This window comes from Dromiciops gliroides, chromosome 4 (genome assembly GCF_019393635.1).
Source record: "Dromiciops gliroides isolate mDroGli1 chromosome 4, mDroGli1.pri, whole genome shotgun sequence".
NCBI classification, from domain to species: domain Eukaryota; kingdom Metazoa; phylum Chordata; class Mammalia; order Microbiotheria; family Microbiotheriidae; genus Dromiciops; species Dromiciops gliroides.
Genome location: NC_057864.1, coordinates 487303874 through 487324697, shown reverse-complemented (window position 1 = coordinate 487324697; position 20824 = coordinate 487303874). Strand labels below are relative to the sequence as shown.

General features: G+C 44.4%; 1 protein-coding gene across 1 annotated transcript in view; it reads left to right on the top strand.

The window, feature by feature from the left end:
• The window catches only part of UBE2F (ubiquitin conjugating enzyme E2 F (putative)), a 130937-nt gene that overhangs the window by 90576 nt on the left and 19537 nt on the right, over positions 1–20824 (top strand). The window contains exons 8-9 of the mRNA XM_043964521.1: positions 5870–5902; positions 12812–12874. Coding sequence (XP_043820456.1) covers positions 5870–5902; positions 12812–12874 — 96 coding nt within the window. The remainder of the gene's footprint in view (positions 1–5869; positions 5903–12811; positions 12875–20824) is intronic.

Sequence of the window (20824 nt, the reverse complement as noted above, 5' to 3'; positions counted from 1 at the left end):
TATATAAGTTATTGGGTTGCCAACTGTTTCTAGCTAAATTATTTTTGGGGTGGGGGGGGAGGCTAGGCTGGGTTTCCTAAAATATTTGTTACTTTTATATATATATATATATATAAATATATATATATATTTTGGTGTGAGGCAATTGGGGTTAAGTGACCTGCCCAGGGTCACACAGCTAGTAAGTGTTAAGTGTCTGAGGCCAGATTTGAACTCAGGTCCTCCTGAATCCAGGGCCGGTGCTCTATCTACTGCGCCACCTAGCTGCCCCTGCTACTTATATATTAATGGCTATCCATAAAATAATGGCTGTTGCACCAGTTTAGGCAGTAAGCATTTATTTTATTTATTTATCTTTTAAATATTAGAAGAGTATTGACCGTGGGGCAGTTAACACAAGCCAACCACCCCACCCCGCCCCGCCCCCACCCAGAGCCATATTTCTGAGAGCACTTGTCCTAACATCCTACCCTGTCCTCAGAGGGGAGCGCTCACCAACCAACAGCGGGTCCAGATCCAGAATGTGTTCCAAGATGGTGCAGGGCATGAGCCTAGTGGGTTACTTCCTTTTATCCTCTTTTGATAGAGGTATGTCGCTACACTCTGATCAAAGCTAATTGGCTAGCATCATTCAGTTCCATTGGTTGGCATGACTTGAGGGTGGTCCATATTAAAATGAGCTCTACTGTGATGAGATCAGGGTCTAATGGGAGAGACACCCCCCTCTCCCCCAGGGGCAAAGTCAAAGTCCAGATAGGTGTGGCTTAATCCTGTCAGTTCACTGAGCTAGTCACCAAAGAGTCAGTTTCTATTCATTCGCCCTGCACAGGATTCGAACTTCATCCTAAAAACTGACCTCTCTAAAGTGTGTGTGTTGGGGGGGAGGGGGGCAGGGAAGAAAGGGTCCCCCCCCCCAAAAAAAAAACATTAATAATCATTTTCTCACAACAACCATGTACAACCTGCATCACTAACATTTTCTCTGTCACTTTCTTAAGTCTGGACAACCAGCAAAATAATAAACCAAGCCCTAGTTTGTAATGTTTGCTGATTTCTGACAACTATAAATGCTCGCACTGAAAACTGAACTGTCGGCTCCTGTGAGCCATGACACAAGCTGGGTTGGTCAAGGAGAATGAGCCCTGTGAAAAGGCCGAGTCATTTACTGTTAGAGGATGGCCTTGGAGAGACTCCTGGGGAGGGGTGGGGACAGAGGCCTCCTCAGAAGGGGGAGCACAGACGCCACATCCTGCCTCCTAGGCTCTCTAGGTGATGATTAAGGGGACACGTGGTCTTGAAACAAAGGAGGAGAGAAGGGACAGGTTCCCTGAGCTTGTGACCCTTGTGAGTCTGGCCGTGCCCTGGGTCCGCTTGCTGCTTCTTATTCGGCTGCTTGTCACTGTGCCGAGGGGATTCTTGTTCAGCTACAGGCCAGGCCGTGGCTGAGGACCCTTCCAACTCGATGGCTCTGGGCTTCTGTGAATGGTGTCCGCCCCTAAACAGATCCTGTGCAGTTTTGTATGACAGATGGTAGACCCAGGAATCTTCGATTGCTCTCCACACCCCAAGCCAGGGTCACCAGCTTGTCCAAAGCACAGATGGAATCAATAAAAAATGGCCCATGTCTCAACAGATTTCCCTTTCCTTTTCCTCCTCCTGTTTCCCAAGGCATGAACTAATGCATGTGGTTTCTTTAACCCTCTTCATAAATGTGATGGATTCTGGAAAAAAATTATTTCTTGGCTTTATAAAGAGCAATATTTCAACCAAAGCAAAAGAATTGCAAGAAATGGAAATATATAACCTTCCTCTGCCCCTGAATGACAAATACTTCCTTTTGTTTCTCAAATAATTTTTAAATTATTCCCAGAGAACTGTATCAAGCTGTTTACTCAGAAATAGTAAAGTACATCAAGGAATTTTAAATTATTGACTTTTGCACACACAGTCAAATGTTTGATGGAAACTACTATCTTAAACATTTACACTATGCTGTAAGTATAGATCTAGTGAGCAGCTAGGTGGCATTCTAGCGCACAGAGTGCTGGGCCTGGAGTCAGGAAGACCCGAGTTCAAATCTGGCCTCATACCCTCACTTAGCTGTGTGACCCTGGGCTAGTCAGTTAACCCTGTTTGCCTCAGTTTCCTTATCTGTAAAATGAGCTGAAGAAGGACACGGCAGACTACTCCAATATCTTGGCCAAGAAAACCAAAAGTGGGGTCACAAAGTCAGACACAGCTGACACTGAACAATCACAAAAGAACAGATCGTTAGTGGAAGGAAATCAGGGACACATTTATTGTGAGGGGACTAAGCCACCATAATTGAGGTATTTTGTACGTGAAAATGTTATTTGTAGTTCAGGTGATTTGCTTTTTCAAGCTGACGGAAGAAGACTGAGTGTTCATCATTCACAAGGGGGGGGGGGGAACATTAGTGACTTAAGTTTCTTCATTAAACTCTCAGTTCAGTGGCCTCAAGTAATAAAATGCAAAGTAGCATTCTTGTAGGTACATTGCACTGATGATAATGATTAAATGTATGTTCTTAATTTCTCCCATTCTTTCTTTTTTTTTTTTTTGGTGAGGCAGTTGGGGTTAAGTGACTTGCCCAGGGTCACACAGCTAGTAAGTGTCAAGGGTCTGAGGCTGGATTTGAACTCAGGTCCTCCTGAATCCAGGGCCTGTGCTCTATCCACTGCGCCACCTAGCTGCTCCCTCCCATTTATTTCTACCAAGAGTCCCTGCCTGGTTTTGTTGATCCCTTGTTAATTTGTTGTTTTTATTGAGTTGTTTTCAGTGTTATCCAATTCTTCATGACCTCATTTGGGGTTTAGTTGGCAAAGATACTGGAATGGTTTGCCATTTCCTTCTCCAGCTCATTTTACAGATGAGGAAACTAAGGCAACAGGGTTAAGTGACTTGCCCAGGGTCACACCAGCTACTCAGTGTCTGAGGGATTCCATTGATTCTCTCTTGGTCTGTTTACCAGGTCATTTTTGCTAACAGACACCTGACATTTTCTCCTCTTTTTTCGATAGCGTTTCTTTTTGTCACATAGACCTACTTGGGATGAGATTGGCTGTTCTCTCTTCTACGTGACATTCTTAGTTCATTCTCTTTTGCTTTAGTTCTTCTGAGTATTCACATCATCTTTCTGGAAAATGGTTTTTTCCTTTGAGTATTTACAGTTGTTATAAAATTGTTCTCCTAATTTGGATTTGGGGGTGTCTTTGGATTCATTATGATTCCTTATATACATATTGGTCAGTGTGTTCTTGCTCATTCTCCTTTATTCGAGATCATGGCTCCACCTCTTATGCTTTTGAGTGGGAGGATGTGCCTGAGCCCTGCTTGGTCTGGTCCTGGGTCATTCTTGGAATGGCCTCCATCTACTAGGCTTATCTCCCACTCCCTAGCCCAGACTTTTGAGGTTCAGTATAGTATATTTTCAGGACAGTGCTAGGGTCCTTGGGACCCAGACAGTGAGAGTGCACTCAGACTAGTTAGTCCAGGGACTTGGGAGAGGGAATCCTGGGCTCGGGCTATCCTTGTCTGAGTGCTCCCTCCTTTCATTCATTGCTACCACTCCCAGGGCCTTCTGTGGTCCCTGCAATAGTTTCCAACCACACTGGAGCTTTCTCAGAAGAGCCTCTTCTCTTGATGCCTCCACACACCCCACACCGACCCTTGCAGGCTCCTCTTCTCTCTGACCCATCTCTGGATACAGTGGGAGGCTGCCGTCTGGTGTGCCTGCACTGGCACTGGTCTTTCCTTTTGCTTGGGGGCTTTTGGCTAATTCTCTGTCCAGTTGGGAGGGTAAAAAAGTCCCTCACCATAGCTTCTCTTTGGAATTCTTGGTCATTTAGTCTGGTGCAGTTTTTAGGGTTTTTTTGCTTAAATCAGTGATGGAGGACATGGGTCGTCAGCCTCCATTTTGGCAGGCTTCTTGACCAGGAGTCATCAGCAAGACATCTCACCAAAAGTCCCTCGGAGCATCCTTTGGGGCAAATTGTGGTGATTTGGTGCAGATTCGCACAAATAACTTTGCTTTCTTACCTCATGGAACAGTTCTGTGCAGAACAGCATTGGGGAGTGATGGCAGCTGAGAAGGCTGTGCCATCTGAACATTTGACCAACACCTTGGACAGGGACCTTGGGTGTCCATAAGTGAGCTTCCCCAGAGCCTAGACCTGGTGACTCCCTGTCATTGGCCCTTCCTGTTCACAGCCCATTCAGATCCTCGGGCTGATGAGTGAGCCCAGGCCTAAGGCAGGGCTCTGGGGCTCTCAGCCCCTCAGGACCCATGACATACAGGCCCTTCTGTGAAGAGCCAAGGCTGCAGGGAGGTCTCACTGAGCCCTCAAGTGGACAAAAGAACAGAGAACTTGCATTGTGTACAAGTACATCAAACATGCCTAAAAGAAACCCATCTGCTTGTGCAGGGTGCGCCCAGATTAGGGGAGGAGCCGGAGGGAAAGGGTGCTGCTGCTGCAGCCTCTCAGCTGTGGAATGCCATTGGGCAGAGTGGGCCACCCTTGGCCGGAGGTGACCGCTTGGCCTCTCCATGGTGACCAAGGAGCCTCCTTGTTCGCCCTTTGTCCGTCTTATGACGTGCGGGTTTGTGTTTCTACAGACTCCATCTGTATGATTTCATGTTTAATTTCATAATATAAAAGTAAATTATTTATGTTTGTTTAAAAAAACCTCAAGCATTTAGTTATGAATCAGTTACTGCCAAGGACCAAATAGGGAATCAGTCTGCCCTGTAGTGCCCTGTTAAAAGAGACCACTGTTGGGCAGCTAGGTGGCGCAGTGGATAAAACACCAGCCCTGGATTCAGGAGGACCTGAGTTCAAATCCGGCCTCAGACACTTGACACTTACTAGCTGTGTGACCCTGGGCAAGTCACTTAACCCTCATTGCCCTGCCAAAAAAAAGCGAGACCACTGTGAGCCACAATGCCCGCAGAGTGTAGTGACACCTCCAGAAAGGTGTCAGAGGGAAAGATAATATTGTTATTGGTTAATCTACAGTAATAAATTATAAATAAACCTGAATAATAAATCTACAATCGTCTATAAACAACAAACAGCCTGCCCACACCTGGAGTGCCACAGGGCATTATGACAGCTGCCTTCAGGAAACTAGAGAAAATCTCAAGAAGGGAAATGACAGGACAGAAGGAGTGGCCGGCGGGCAGGGAGTGACAGAGGAAGACGTGGGAGAGTGGGAGAGGCTGTGCTTAAGCTGGGACCCCAGAAGAAAAGGGACTTAGCTGAGATGAGGAGTGTTGGGCCCAAGACCTTCCGTGTCCAGACAGTATCTCCACCCTGCCCCTGGCTGCCTCCAGCCTTTCCAGGAAGGGATGTGTAGGGTGTACAAAGGGAGGGGGAAGGAGAGAAGAAGGCAGGTTTTCAGTGGCCCAGAAGACAAACATTTAATTTTCCAAAAAGGCAGACATTTCCTCCTGTGAATCATTAGCTCAAGGTGGGCCCTGCTCCCAGAAGGGGCACAGAGCAGTGGCCAGTTACAATGCATGGCTAAGGAGAGCATTTGGGATTTAGCCGGAGGAGGACCCATCTGGGCTGGCACAGTTTGTCCCATGACCCCAAATATCAGACCGAATGACCCTTAGTCGGGCTTTTATATTATCCAGTTACATCTCAGCATTCATGCTTTGTTTCAGCCTATCAGCATGACCAGCCCAGGGCTTGTTTTGTGCCAAGTGAGGTTTGTTGTAACTTGCATGTTAGGAGTAAGAAAATATATCAAAAACATTTTTATTATAATGTGACGTGTGTCTTAGTTATGCACTGGTGTGACCAAGCTTTCAGGGAGCCTAATACATATTTGTTTTTTATTTCAGGATGTCGTGTGGGGATTGAACTCTTTATTTACCGTAAGTATAGGAATGAATTTGATGTCAATTTTTGCTGAGTCTCTTACTAATTTTAGACATTACATTAAGCAATGCCAAGGGTCTGTGATTTCATCAGCACAGGAAAGTTCCAAGGGTTAAATAAGTTAAGTGGCTTGCCCAAGGTCATATAGCTAGTGTGCATGTCATCACCATCTCAGCCTCTCCTCCATCTGTCTGTCTCTCTCACTCTGTCCATCCAGAGCCTTGTGTCTAGTCACTTATGGCCACCTGGCCCACACACATCTTCTCTCCCCCAGTGCCTGCCCGAACATCAGGGACTTCAGTGTTTTCAGTGTGATCACGTAGGGACTTGGGTGTAGGTCTTTAATTGTCTGCTTCCACAATGAAGGAAGTCCCCACTGTGGTCATTTGAAGGTTTCTGACTTCACCTTATCTGCATTAAGCATTTTCTGCAGCATAAAGCATGAAGCCAGCCAGCGCTCTCTCGTAGCCGTCCTGAGCGATACCGTAGAGTTGCCTTTTCAATGACAGAGTGCTGAATTGTTTCATGTGACTTTCTACTTGTTGGTAAATTGAAGCTGCCTTAAGGCTCAGAAACGTGACAGGACTGACTGTCTCCTGGGGGTCTGCGGGGATCCGGCCCTGAAGAGTTACACGAGGAAGGAGAGAAATATTGATATGGGCTTGATTTTTAAATATCTTCAGCCAGAGAGACCATCATTTTGGCTGTGCCTCTTCCTCTCTATCTCTGGGCTTCCCAGCTTAAGCCCCACCCCCAGGAAGCCTTTCCCCATCCCCTTAATGCCCGTGCCTTCTCTCTGTCCATTAGGCGGCTTCTCCCGTCTCTGACCTGTTTGTCCGTAGGCAGCTGAGAGCAGGGACTGTCTTTTGTCTTTATTTGTATCCGTGGTGCATTAGCACAGTGCTCAACACACAGTAGGCACTTAATAAATGTTTATTGACCGACCAAAGCATTTATTAAGTGTTAGTAAGTGCCATGTACCATGCTAAGCCCTGGAGAGGCAAATACTAGCAAGCACAACTGCCCCTTCCCAGTTTATATCCTAAGGAGGGGAAATGCACAGCAAGGGGAGAAGGTAGGAAAGGGGAAGGGAGTAGAGACAGCCTGAAGTGGACATTGTGAGGAAGTGAGGAGAGGCTCGATCCTGGGCAAGACGAGGATGCCAGAGAAGAGCCCAAGGTCCAAGCAGCAAGCTTGTCTTAGGCGTCTCCTGTGGGCCGCGGATGCGGGCAGGAACAGCCCCTGCTGTCAAGAAGCTGGCGTCCTGGGGCAGCTAGATGGTGCAGTGGTTAAAGCACCGGCCCTGAATTCAGGAGTACCTGAGTTCAAATCCGGCCTCAGACACTTGACAGTTACTAGCTGTGTGACCCTGGGCAAGTCACTTAACCCCCATTGCCTACAAAAAAAAACAAACCCCCCCCCAAAAAAAAAAGAAGAAGCTGGTGTCCTGATGGGGACAACCACCTACACAAGTTGGACCATTGCAGATAACAGACTAGACGGAGATCAGCCTTGTAGGAAAAGGCCCCAGCCACCAAGGGGATGGTTCCCTGTCTGCTTCATACGCTGAAAGGTCTGGAGGGAGAAACATGACTTTGAACGCTTCTTGGGGTGACTTCCTGTGAAAATGATTTGCGACAATCCCTGATTTTAATGTGGTTTATTTTCCGTTTGTGCTTCTGCCTGAATTAGGCTGACCCAGAACTTTGGGCCCTGGCCAGCTGGAGCTGGTCTAGGCTGGATTTTGTGTCACTCTCTCGTGTCAGGGTCCTTTTGTTGTGGTTTTTAAAATGGACATTTCCCTGAAGAAATGTGGAGAACTGGTAGTTCCTGAAGAGTCCCCTGGGAGAGAGGTCACTGCTGCTGCTGGTCTGAAAAAAGCCAAGTGTTTCAAGGGCCCTCCAGACCTGCGGTAGAACAGAATCGCCCCCACAGAGAGCACCACCACGGACTGACAGACTACTGCTGCGGAACAGCCCAGCTAGTCCTCAGAAAAGAAGCAGCAGCTCCAGGGGACCGTGGCAGCTGGGGGGTTGTTTCTTATTCTTCAGGCTGGCCTGGGCTTCTCAGATTTGGGAGGACACTCAAAAGACCGGTAAAAGCCAGCTGCCATGAAGGAAAACTGCTTGTCATGGACATGACAATACAAAGACCAGAGTACCAAAGATTGGGAAAAGTTCACGTCCACTGATGAACCTCACTTTTTCATTCAAGTCTATGTCAAAGCCATTATCGGAAGCAACCCGCTTAAAGCCTGAAGGATCTGGATATCAACAGACTGTACAACCCCCCAATCTTGGAGATTTTTTACTCCTAGTGGGCCTAGAAGCTTTGTCTTTCATTTGAAGGAATACGGCTGTCATACGTATATCGATAGACTGAAGATCAGACTTCTGAAATTACAGAAATTCCCAGATGGAGGTAGAGTGCAACAGAATGACTTCGCACCATGCCAGGTGTCATGAAGAGTTGGGAAATTTGTCCAAGAGAAGGAAATAAACATTTTTCAGTGGCCTGGAAAGTCACCTGATTTAACCCTTTGAAAACCTAGTAAAACCTAGTAATTATAGCTTAGATTTACATAGAAGCCTATCATGTAGTTTATCTCCATTCTCCAGGTGAAGCCTGTGCTCCAACGAGATCACAGAAAGAAGAAAAGAAGCCCTGTGAAAGTGTTTATAGCAACACTTTTAGTATCAAAAACTGTAGACTTCCCCCCTTCAATTAGGGACTAGCTGAACAAATTGTGACACATCTTTTATTTCTGGTTCTGTTGATCTGGGCAGTTTATACTTTTGTAAATATTCATCCATTTTATTTAGATCGTGAATTGGGGGGCACATAACTGAGTCCAATAGTTTCTGATAATCTCCTTTATTTCTTCATTTGTTGTGAATTCGCCTTTTTCATTTTCAATGCTAGTAATCTGGGTTTTTTTCTTTCTTTTAATCAAATTAGCTAATAGTTTATTGAGGCTTGTGTATTTTTTTGGTTTTGTTTTCAGTTTGTTGGTTTTCTCATTATTTTTTTTTAGGCATGTGTCCAATTCATTGATCCATTCTTTCTTTTATTACTGAAAGTGTTCAGAGCGCTAAATTTCCCCCCAAAGACTATTTTGACTCTATCCCAAAATTTGCAGTATTTTTCTCATTGTTGTCACTATCTTTACTGAAATTAGGGTTTCCATGATTTGTTTTTTGACCCACCCTTTCTTTAGAATTCACTTATTTAGTCTCCAGTGAATTTTTCATTGTTTCTTCAGCAAACCTTTACTGAATATAACTCTTACTACATTGTGATCCATAAAAAGTGAATGAAGGGGCAGCTAGGTGGTGCAGTGGATAGAGCACCGGCCCTGGAGTCAGGAGTACCTGAGTTCAAATCTGGCCTTAGACACTTAACACTTACTAGCTGTGTGACCCTGGGCAAGTCACTTAACCCCAATTGCCTCACTAAAAAATTTTTTTAAAAAATTTTTTTAAGTGAATGAATGCAATATTTCTGCTTTTCTGAATTTGTGAGATTTTTTATTTTTTTGGGTGAGGCAATTGGGGTTAAGTGATTTGCCCAGGGTCACACAGCTAGTAAGTGTCAAGTGTCTGAGGCTGGATTTGAATTCAGGGCTGGTGCTTTATGCACTGCGCCACCTAGCTGCCCCTGAATTTGTGAGATTTTTAATATCCTAATACATGGTCAATTTTTAGAAGTATGATTCACAGCTGGAAATATGTATATGCTTCTCTATTCCCATTCAATAATCACTGGAAGTTTATCTAACTTTTCTAAAATTATATACAGATCCTTAACTTCTTTTTTACCTTTTGGTTAGATTTATTCAGGATTTAAAGGGATACGTATTCCACGGTTAGATTTTCCTGACTATTTCTCCTGTAACTCATTTAATTTTCCTTTAAATATTTAGATGCCATGTCATTCAAAGCTCATATGTTAAATATTACTATTAATTCATTGTTTGTGGTACTTTGTCAGCAAAATGTAGTTACCCTCTTTATCTCTTTTAATTAAATCTCTTTCTGCTGTTGCCTTGTCTGAGATCATGACTGCTATGCCTGTCTTTTTTACGTTAGCGGAAGTGTGAGAGATTTTGCTCTAAGCCTATTATTTGAACTTTCTTAGTCTTGACATTTCAAGTGTGTTTATTGTAAACATTGATTCTGATTTCAGATCCATTCTGAAAGATTTTCCATCTTATGAGGGAGTTCATCTCATTTACATTCACAGTTAGGGTTGTTAATTGCATCATAAATTATAAAAAGGTCAGTTTTAGAGAACATGAGGAGACTCCACTGAGGCAGAGCAAAGTGAGCAGGACTAGGAGAAGAATGTGTATGTTAACAACATTGTAAAGAAGAATGACCTTGAAATAGACAAGAACTCTGAGCAGTCCAATGATCGACCTCTTAAATTCAGATAATGAAGCTAGTTCCATCACAGAGAGGTGATGGATTCGGGGTGTGGAATGAGACGTGCATTGTTGGATAAGGCCGGTATGGGAATTGGCTTTGTTAGAAATAGTTGTTGAAAGGGTTTTGTTTATATTTTAGTTCACTTGGGGGGAGAAGGTCATAAGGATAAGGGGATTGAAGATATGGTACTTCACTCAGCCACACACACAAAAGAAAACTGTTGAGTTATAATCAAGGCCAGACTTAGGAAAATGGATATTCAGCAAAAGTGTGTTTAATATTCAATGTGTTAAGAATGTAGTTTCATGATAAAGAATTGAGTGTCAAATCACATGAACTAAATGCCACATTGTGCAAAGCAAAGTGATTACAGCAAAAGAAGACATTGCGTGATTAAAAAAAATGTAAAGATGTAAAACACTGTGAAGTTGTAAAGTTTATTATATGTCAGTCAGTAGAATTATTTTCTTTGTCCTAACTAATTCATAAGTAACCTAGACCTTCCAAAAGGTTTTCTGAATTTTGAGAAGCCACCATCATTGTTAATGAAATTTTCTAAGTAATATATTTATAAGTAGCTTTATCTTGGGGTTATTGTGAGGATCAAATTGCCAGTGTCAAAATGCTGTATAAATACCAACTATTAAGGTGTTTTGTATTTATTCTTTGTTTTGGTTTCTGCATTTTTAAAAAAGTGTATGCACAGACCTCTCGAGTCCTCTTGTGGAATCAGTATGTCTAAGAAACCACAGTAGTGAAGAAAGCTTTGACTGAGAGGCAGGAGGACTCATATTGAAATCTCCCTTCTGACACTTCCTGGCTTTGGTGACTATGACAGGCAAGTCACAGGGTGATCATGAGGGTCCAACAAGGGCATGGGTATAAAGCAGCGACTCTCGCTTCTGGTGGTAGGACATTTCTGCCTAGATCTTTGTGACTTTTTTCTTCTTAGTGTAACAATTGGAATGACGCCACCTGCTGGAGACTTACTGTAGAAGAGTTCCGCCCATGAAACGAAGGTCTTTGAGGGCAAGACCAGGAGTCTTTTCTTTGGCGTCAGGAAGTGACGCAGACTAGTGGGAGGAGGAAGGAAGAGACTGGCGCTCGCTCTCGCGCTCTTTCCTGGGGACTCTGGTGGAGAGCGGAGCTAGAAATGCGCTCTCCCTTTAATAGATAGGAATCTAGGCCTTCCTTCTCTCTTTATCAAATTCTTATTCTCCTTAATAAATGCCTAAAAGTCTAACTCTTGCTAAAGCTTATAATTTATTGGCGACCACTCACTAGATATTTTAGACAGTTTAGCTAGAATTTTAGCCCTTAACATTAGTGATTATGGGGATTTAGAGTGGTTATGTCTTCACAAAGTGATTTGGTACCTAATCTTTGGTTAAGAACACAGTCCTTGGGTCCAAATATCCCTTTGGGAGAAGGCGGCTTGGTTTCCCAAGGGTATATTGTCATGAATAGAGGGCCCTTTCTCTATATGTAGGGGAAAACACGTACTGTTTGGTATTTGTTTTTCCATGAAGAATTTAAAAGATAAGAGCAAATCATACTAGCTTTCTGCTTTATTCTACATGGCCCTCCTAGACCCAGCCCTGGATGCCCAGAAGCTCCCCAAGCAAACTTTGGGGTTTGAGGTTTTAGTTTTATTTTGTTTTCACATTACACCAATTCCACATTTTCATACATAAGAAAAATACAGGATATTAAGTGATTGGGTCAAAAAGGAGAAGTAAATATACCAAGTCAAAATGGGGCTTTATGAAAAAAGTTTTATAACTGAGGAATTTCATTTTTCTTAGCCCTGTTCTTAGCCACTTAGCAGTAAAAATGCTTATTATGAGAGAATGTTTATTTCTACTTACCCCATTACGAGACGTGGCACCAGAATAGGGCACACCAATGTTAGAAGTACCATAAGGCGGGGGGCGGCTAGGTGGCGCAGTGGATAAAGCACTGGCCCTGGATTCAGGAGTACCTGAGTTCAAATCCAGCCTCAGATACTTGGCACTTACTAGCTGTGTGACCCTGGGCAAGTCACTTAACCCCCATTGCCCCACCAAAAAAAAAAAAAAAAAAGAAGTGCCATAAGGCTTGCAGAGTGATTGCCTTCCTCATTAAAAGCCCTGTGAGTTGTATTACACCCCCCTCCACGCCTCCCTCTTGGTTCAGAATTTGAACCCAGGTCTTTTGATATCAGGGCATTGCTTGTGTACTACAGCCTAGTCCCTACCACCTGAGACATTCATGTGACACTTGTGGTTTCTAAGTTAACACAGCACACATGACAATGTTCTGGTTCCATGGGGCCTTTTCTTCTCTTTCTCTCTCTGAATCGGCAGCCAGGGAACTCAGGTACTGGCTCTGCTGGGGCCTTCTCGGGTAGCTCGTGTTCTGCGGGTGTTTCACTGTACAGTTGCTGTCCCCTCACCTGTGACACTCACAGACTCACTCACCGTTTCTCTTGCTTTTAAGGACCTTTTGAATTTTGATGATCCTTTGAATATTGAAGCTGCAGAACACCATCTGCGGGACAAGGTGAGTCTGCTTTGACAAACAACCCTGATTGTCTTCCCCTGCATAGACTGGCAGCAAATCTCTTTGTTTCTGGGATGTTGGCTCTCTGCTGAGCAGAGGATAATAAGCCGAGTAACTGTGGAATCCGTAGAGATTGTCTAGCCTGGCTGCCCTCTTATTTTACAGATGTGGAAACTGAGGCGCAGAGAAGAGAAAGGGACTTGCCTCAGCTGACAGTAACAATGCAGCTGCTCCATGGTACTAATTTCCCATGAGCATTAATCATGACTGCGCATGGAGCCTGTTGTAAGTGGCCATATGTCTGTCCAGTAGGCTTCTCAGAGCAGTCATGACCCTGCTATCCAGGGTCCCGGGGCTATCCAGAGAGCCATCCCCGTAAGGGGGGCTGCCTACCTTGCGGGCAGTTGTTTGACCACAGCAACTCGAGGCAGTCTCCTAAGCACAGAGGGGCCTTAGAGGAAGTGGCCACCCTGATGATATCCGTGTGTGTGTGTCTGTACAGAGATATATATATATAGATATATACGCACATGTTTATATCTATATAATATCTATATTTTATGTTTCTACATTTCTTTACTCTTGCTGCGTGACAACTTCACCTTATTTTTTTGTTGTTTTATTGAAAACGTAGTACTGAACATGAGTACAACCTCCCCAACTTGTTCAGTAAGAGTCTGCAATCAGTATCATTTCAGTGACTAAAATGGGGCCCGTTTCTTTCGCGTCTCTTACTGCCCACACCACCAGTCACCATTCTCTAGTGAGCAGAGGCACTCTCTCGTAACCAATACATGTCGTTAGGCAAAACAAATCAACAGCTTGACCAGGTACAAGAAGAGGTCTGGCTCTGTACATCTGGCCCATCACCTATCACCAGGACGTGAGGTGAATCTCATTCTCAGCCTTTTGGATCCTGAAGTCAAAGTTCTGAGGTCTCTCAGCGTCCTCCTCCCACCCCACCCCCCATTATTATTCCGGTCACTGAATAATTTGTTCTGTTTCTGTTAACTTTGCTTTATATCAGTTCATACAAGGCTCCATATTTCTCTGCATCTGTTATGTGATAGTAAAGTATTCTAAATTCAAGTATTTGTTTAAATTTGTTTAGCCATTCGGGTCAAATCAAACGCATTTATTAAGTGTCCCTATATGCCAGAGGATACAGAGAAAGGCAGAAAGACAGTCCATAACTTCACAGAGCTCACAGCCCCGGGGGCAGCAACATGCCAACATACTTATAAACCACAGAACACAGGAGCAGAGGCATTCTTATGAGTGAGGAGTCCTTTCTGCCTTGTCCTTCTCGGGATGGAAGCTCGACAGGAGTATCACTGAGTCAGAGGACGTGTAAGATTCTGTGACGCTCTGGCTGTGATTCCAGAATGGTAGATTGGACACACATTTAGAACCCTCCCTCCCACATCCCTTCCACCAATTGCTGTTTTGCTCTTTTGCCATCTTACCTATCTGATGGGCCTGAGCTAGAACCTCAGAACTGTTTTAACTTGGTTCCAGTCAGCTAGTCTTTATTTCAAGGGCCCCTCTGACCCAGGGACCCCCAAGTCTGACAGACACAAAGAATGTATGGAATTTACATTCTAAAGGGAGTTTATGTAGAACAAATATAAAGAGAACAAATACAAGACACCTTGAGAAGAAGAGCAGCAGTGTTTGGGGGAATCACGAGGGGCTTCCTGTAGGAGGTGGTGTTTCTATGAGGCCCAGGTCTCCCATATCCTATAGTTGAGTCATTGATTTTTTTTTTAGCCTAAATGTAAGCCTTTCTATCTCCCTCTGTTCAGTTGTATCCTGTTTGTTTTGAGCCATCTAAGAACTAGATAAGCGTGCCAGCCAGCCACCTTCTTGGCTTCATCCAAATCGTCTGTTAAAAAGGTTGGGCCGAGGTCCGTGCAAGTCCAGGAGAGGGAGACTTCCTTCAGGTCCCTATCTGTTAGTGCTCTTTGGTTATGAAAATCCTTCAACCCTCCACTTGCTAATCATAGAATCTCCGAGGGGGAGAGAACCTCAGCATGGGGGTTCACATGACAAGTGGGCCTCCAGCCCCTCCAGAAATCCTTCTGCGAAGCTGTGGCTCCCAGCTCAGCCTTCTGAGGCAGGGCCGAGCCGATCGAGCCACCTCTCTATGTGACAGCTCTTTGTCTACCTGAATCATCGTGCGTCACTCCAAGAGCCCTTTCTTCTGCAGCTTAAACATCTTGAAGTGATCCCCAAGTGATTTGGTCACCAGTTCTCCCTTCTCTGAAGGAACACTAGCTTCTCGGCCTCTCTCCTAAAGTGATCCTCCAGATGTGGACTGATGAAGGCATGGTCAAACAGTCCCCTCCCTCATTCTGGGCTCTGACCGCCCCATGCAGCCCAGGACAATGTTAGCTTTGTCCAGCTATAGCCCTTCACCCCTCTGGAAGATGGAGTTAATGACAGTTCCTTGAGTGCTTCTTTCAAGAGCGAGGTGATCGACCGGCCAAAGATAATAGCTTAGAAAATGAACGCTCCCTTTGAATGAAGCCAAATTACCACAAAGTCCTTAGTCTCAGAAGACAGGAATTCTGTAGTCACAATGGAGCAGAAATTTTCAGCAATCCAGACTTGTTTTTAATTCCAAGGTGTCCCACCATGTTTCTGAGAATTTACTTCCCATTATGACTGTAAATAGCCCTGCAGTCCAGAGGAGCTGTGGGCGAGTGGAGGTGAATGTCCTCTCCAGTGCGGGGCTCGGCCCTGCTTTTACGGCAGCTCCTTAGAACTTGCAGAGTAATCGACTGAAACTCAAAATTATCTTTTGTGTGTGGTTTCAAACATTTTTTCAAGATTTTCTGTCACTTAAGAAATATCAGATGAGCTGTTAAAATAGGCTAGCTTTGAAGGACAAAAAGGAGAAGGAAGTAAATGAAGGAGTCTTCTCATTCCCTCTTTAATACAATATCTCCTCCCTCAGAAAAACCACTTTCCTCATCCATTTTCTGTTGATGGTACTGCCTTCTCCCAGTCAGTCACTCAAGCTTAAAACCTTGAAGGCAAGGTTGTTGCTTCCTTCTTTTTCCCATAAGTGGCTACGGTCTGTCATTTCTGTCTCAGAAATCTCTCTCACCTCCTTTCCCTGTCACCCTCTTGGTCCAGACCCGTGAGAAGTCTCTGCCTGACTCTTGTGATCATTTCTGACCTGCTTGCTCTGCCTCCAGGATCTCCCTCCCTGTGCCCTAATCCTTCCTTCACCTTATTCTTCCTAAAAGACACCTCCTCCCTCACAAACAGGGACCTCCTCGGTCTCCGTGCCTCTCTTCCCACTAGGCTGGTGGATGGCCGTCATCCTCTACCTTTGCTCACAGTTCTCTTTGCCTGGAATGCATATCCTTTCTCTTCACCCTGGCCACCATACCCCTGGCCATCCCTTCTGCCTCCCCCTTCCCACACCCAGGACAAGCCCTCAGCCCGAGAGCCCTGGGCTGCTCCCTCCCCATCTTTGGCTGCCACCTATGTCCCATCCGTCCTCTTCCCTCTTGTTCTGAAGACTAATCAAATATAGACCATCATTGCCCCTGAAATGTCAATCAGCCGTCCTGTTGTTCCACTCCCCATCCATCTTATCACTCTCCTGGCCAAAAAATCCTGGCCACCGCTCCTGACGTGTGCTGTCTCTGATGTTAGTATCTGCATTCTTGGAGGGCAGGGATTGCTTCCCAAAGGCCTGGACTAGTGTCTGGCACCTAGGAAACCCTTAAGTGCCTTTTCAGTAATTCAGTCGGAATAACTAAAGAATGGGCGTTTGTATACCAGCCTTATCTCCCTTCTTCACTCTAGCCAAACCCAGGCCTTGTCACCCACCCTGAAGGAGCACTGCCCCTTTGCAGGCACAGGTGCTGCCTCAGTTTCCCATCTGAGTCCCCAGACGGAAGCCCAGAGCTTTGTCTCTGGTTAGTCCTTCACACGAGTTACCAATACAGACCATTTCCAAAAGACCAGACCAAAACACTGTTAAATATAGTGAGAAGCTTCACAGTTATGTGGTTATCTCAGATCATTTAACTTCTCTTGAGCCTCAGTTTCCTCATTTGTAAAATAGAGATAATACTTTTCAATACTTACCTCACAGGGTTGTTATGGAGCTTAAATGAGATAATGCGTGTAAATGTGAGAGCACGTTTGTGCGAGAGCAGCTCTTAGCTCAGGGTCTTACCTTGGCCCATAGTAGATACTTGGGTGCTTATTGATTAATTGAACTGATTTACATTTCCCATTTATTAAATGTATCCTTTTAACACTGTGAGGATTGGTGATTTCGTTAGTGGGGATGTGTTTTGCATTGACAATGCTCCAGAGCTCTCTCTGACTGGGTAGATTGTCTTCAGGGGTTCTTGTGGCTAGCCCTATGGATGAGTCTTCCTGGCTTAGCTCCACTGGTCCTCTGACAGGAGGCAGGTGGTCAGAGCCCTTGGCTGGGGTTTACTAGAGCTTGTGAATTCCTAGCATGCCAGTCCTTCTTTGCTTTCCTCCTTTGTGTGGGGTGACAGTAATGACCACAGGCCCCCACTGTCTTCCACCCCCTCTCTTTATTCAGCCTGAACTGGCAGGAAATGAGGTAACCCAGCACCAGAAGCATGACCAAGGGCCTCCTAACAGGCTGCTCCCCTAAGACATGGTTCCCAGCTATGAAGCAGACAGATGGCCTCTACATTCTCACCTACATATAGCCCATCCTCAGGAGGCAGAGTAAAAGCAGGGACTCACCAGAGCTCTCCCAAATTCCCCTCCAAACAACTTTTTTTTTTTTTAATGTATGAGGTATTTTATTTTTTCCGTTACATGTAAAGATAGTTCTCAACTTTTGTTTATACATGCTTTACAATTTCAGATTTTTCTCCCTCCCTCCCTTCCCTCCCCCCTCCCCTAGACAGCAGGAAATCTGATATAGGTTATATATATATATATATATATATATATACACACACACATATATATATACACATAATAACATTAATCCTATTTCTGCATTAATCCTGTTACAAGAGAGAATCAGAGCAGTGATGCAAAACCTCAAAATAGAAAAAAAAAAACAACAGCACCCAAAACAAAAGAAATAATATGGTTCAATCAGCATCTATACTCCACAGTTCTTTTTTTTTTTCTTGTTGTTGGAGATCCTCTTCTATCATGAGTTCCCTGGAACTCTTCTGTACCATTGCATTGGTGAGAAGAATATAGTCCATCACAGTAGGTCAACACTCAATGTTGATGATACTGTGTACAATGTTCTTCTGGTTCTGCTCATCTCACTCATCATCAGCTCACGTAAGATCCTTCCAAACAACTTTTAAAGAATGCCTCAAAACAAACTCTGGAGCAGCAGAACCAACAAAAGGTCGGAATGAAACAATTTCTAGACCAAGAGAACTTAGAAGATTGTCAGACAAGACCCATCTCACCAGAGTCAGAGTAGGACACACTAGACTAGAGTGCAGTGCAGGCCGTGCCCCAACAAGTCAGCAGCAAACCTTGGGGTGACTAAATCAGCAGCAGCTACTTCAGAAAAGGAAAATGACAGATGTTGGAGGGGGTATGGGAAAACTGGGACACTAATACATTGTTGGTGGAGTTGTGAACTAATCCAGCCATTCTGTAGAACAATTTGGAACTATGCCCAAAGCACTCTCAGACTGTGCATACCCTCTGATCCACCATACCACTGCTAGGTCTGTATCCCAAAGAGACTTTTTAAAGGCAGGGGGACCTATTTGTACAGAAAATATTTAAAGCATCTCTTTTTGTAGTATCAAAGACTTGAAAATTGAAGGGATGCCCATCAATTGGGGAATGGCTGAGCAGACTGTGGTATAAGACTGTGATGGAATACTATTGTGCTGTAAGAAATCATGAGCAGAAGAAAGAGGAAGGAAGGAAGGAAGCAAGCAAGCATGAACAATATGCCCCCAGAAAAACCTGGAAAGACTTACATGAACTGATGCAAGGTGAAGTGAACAGAACCAGGAGAATGTTGTACACAGTAAGAGCAATATTGTGCAATAAAGAACTATGAATGACTTACCTATTCTCAGCAATACAATGATCCAAGACAGTCCCAAAGTGCTAATGATGAAGCATACTCTCCACCTCCAGAGAAAGAACTGATATTGATGGAACAAAGACTGAAGCATGCTATTTTTCACCTTCTTTCTTTCATTCTTTTATTTGAGACTTCTTATACAAAATGACTAATATAGAAATGTTTTACATGATTGGAAAGTATAACCTATATCAGATTACTTCCTGTCTCAGGGAGTAGGAAGGGGAGCCTAGGGAGGAAGAGATAGAATTTGGAACTCAAAACTTAAAAAAAATTTTTTTTAATTGTTTCAGCATATAATTGGGGAAAAATTAAAATATTATAAATAAGATAAAATAAACAAAGCCCATCCTCTTGCCACAACCCCAGCCGCTACTTCTGCTTTATAACTGTTGTGAGTATGTAGAGTAGCCTGCATCATCACCCAAGACATGCACTCTACCGAGAAGCCACTTAAATTCCACTTAAAGCATAGACATCCAGTTGTAGACAGAGGCTGCTCTTGCCTCAGGGTGAGAGGGTAGACTGTGTGTACATACAGAATGACATAAAAACACAAGCAGAGGGGTCTGTGGTGTGGAGTGCTCAAACCCTGTGTCTGACACCTCCCGGTGCCTCTGAGAGCTCTCCCAAGCTGAGTTACAAGAGTTAAAGACAATCTCCCACAGACAAAACCATGAGGACTCGGTGTCTTAACTCACATTAAGGAGCCACTATATGGCTGTATAAAACTCAGATTCTGACATTCTCCATTCAGACCTTTGTCTTCCGAGGTCCCGAGGGCCCTGGCACAAGGATTAGTGCATTGAGTATGGACCTCACCAGGTTATTATGAAGAAAGCATTTTGCAAACCTGAAAGTAGTATCTAGTCTATACCTTATTATCTTTATCTGTATCATTATCATTACCTAAGCAGGAATTAGTTGATAGCCTTAGGTGGTATAGTCAGGAATCCCAGAATGTAATCGGTGTAAGGGAGAGTTTTTCTCCCCACTGTTGTTGTTCAGTTGTGTCCAACTCTTCATGACTCTATTTGGGATTTTCTTGGCAAAGATACCAGAGTATGGTTTGACATTCCCTTCTCCAGTGTGTCCCCATTTTACAGATGAGAAACTGAGGCAAAGAGGGTTAAGTGACTTGCCCAGGGTCACACAGCTAGTGTCAGGTGTCTAAAGCTGGATTTGAACTCAGGTTCTCCTGAATCCAGGGCCGGTGCTTTATCCACTGTGCCACCTAGCTGCCCCCCATTTCACTCTTTATATAAAAGAAGCAATTCGGTGGGGAGCCCAGGCTCAAGAGACAGAGCCCTTCATCTTTACTAGAGGTCAGCAGGAGTGAGGGGGTGACTGCCTCTCCTTCCTCCCACCCCATCAACAATGTCAGTAGAAGGGGCAGCTGGTTGGCACAGGGAATAGAGCACCAGCCCTGGATTCAGGAGGACCTGAGTTAAAATCCAGCCTCAGACACTTGACACTAGCTCTGTGACCCTGGACAAGTCACTTAACCCTCATTGTCCCACAAAAAACAAACAAACAAAAAAGTCAGTAGAGCCTTAGGAGACAACAAATTCAACTAGAACATCCCTGAGGATGGGCAGAGAGAGAGAGTTACCCAAAGAAGGAAGCCATTTCAGGGAATATGACTCCTCTGAACCAAGAATAAAGCCAGTGATGGGTTCAAGAAAGGACCAGACCTAGCAAAGAATTGGAAATCGAGGGCATGCACATCCACTGGGGAATGGCTAAACAAGTTGTGGTATATGAACGTAATGGAATACTATTGTGCTGTAAGTAACGATGAGCAGGAGTTCAGAGAAACCTGGAAGGACTTACATGAACTGATGCTGACTGAGAGGAGCAGAACCAGA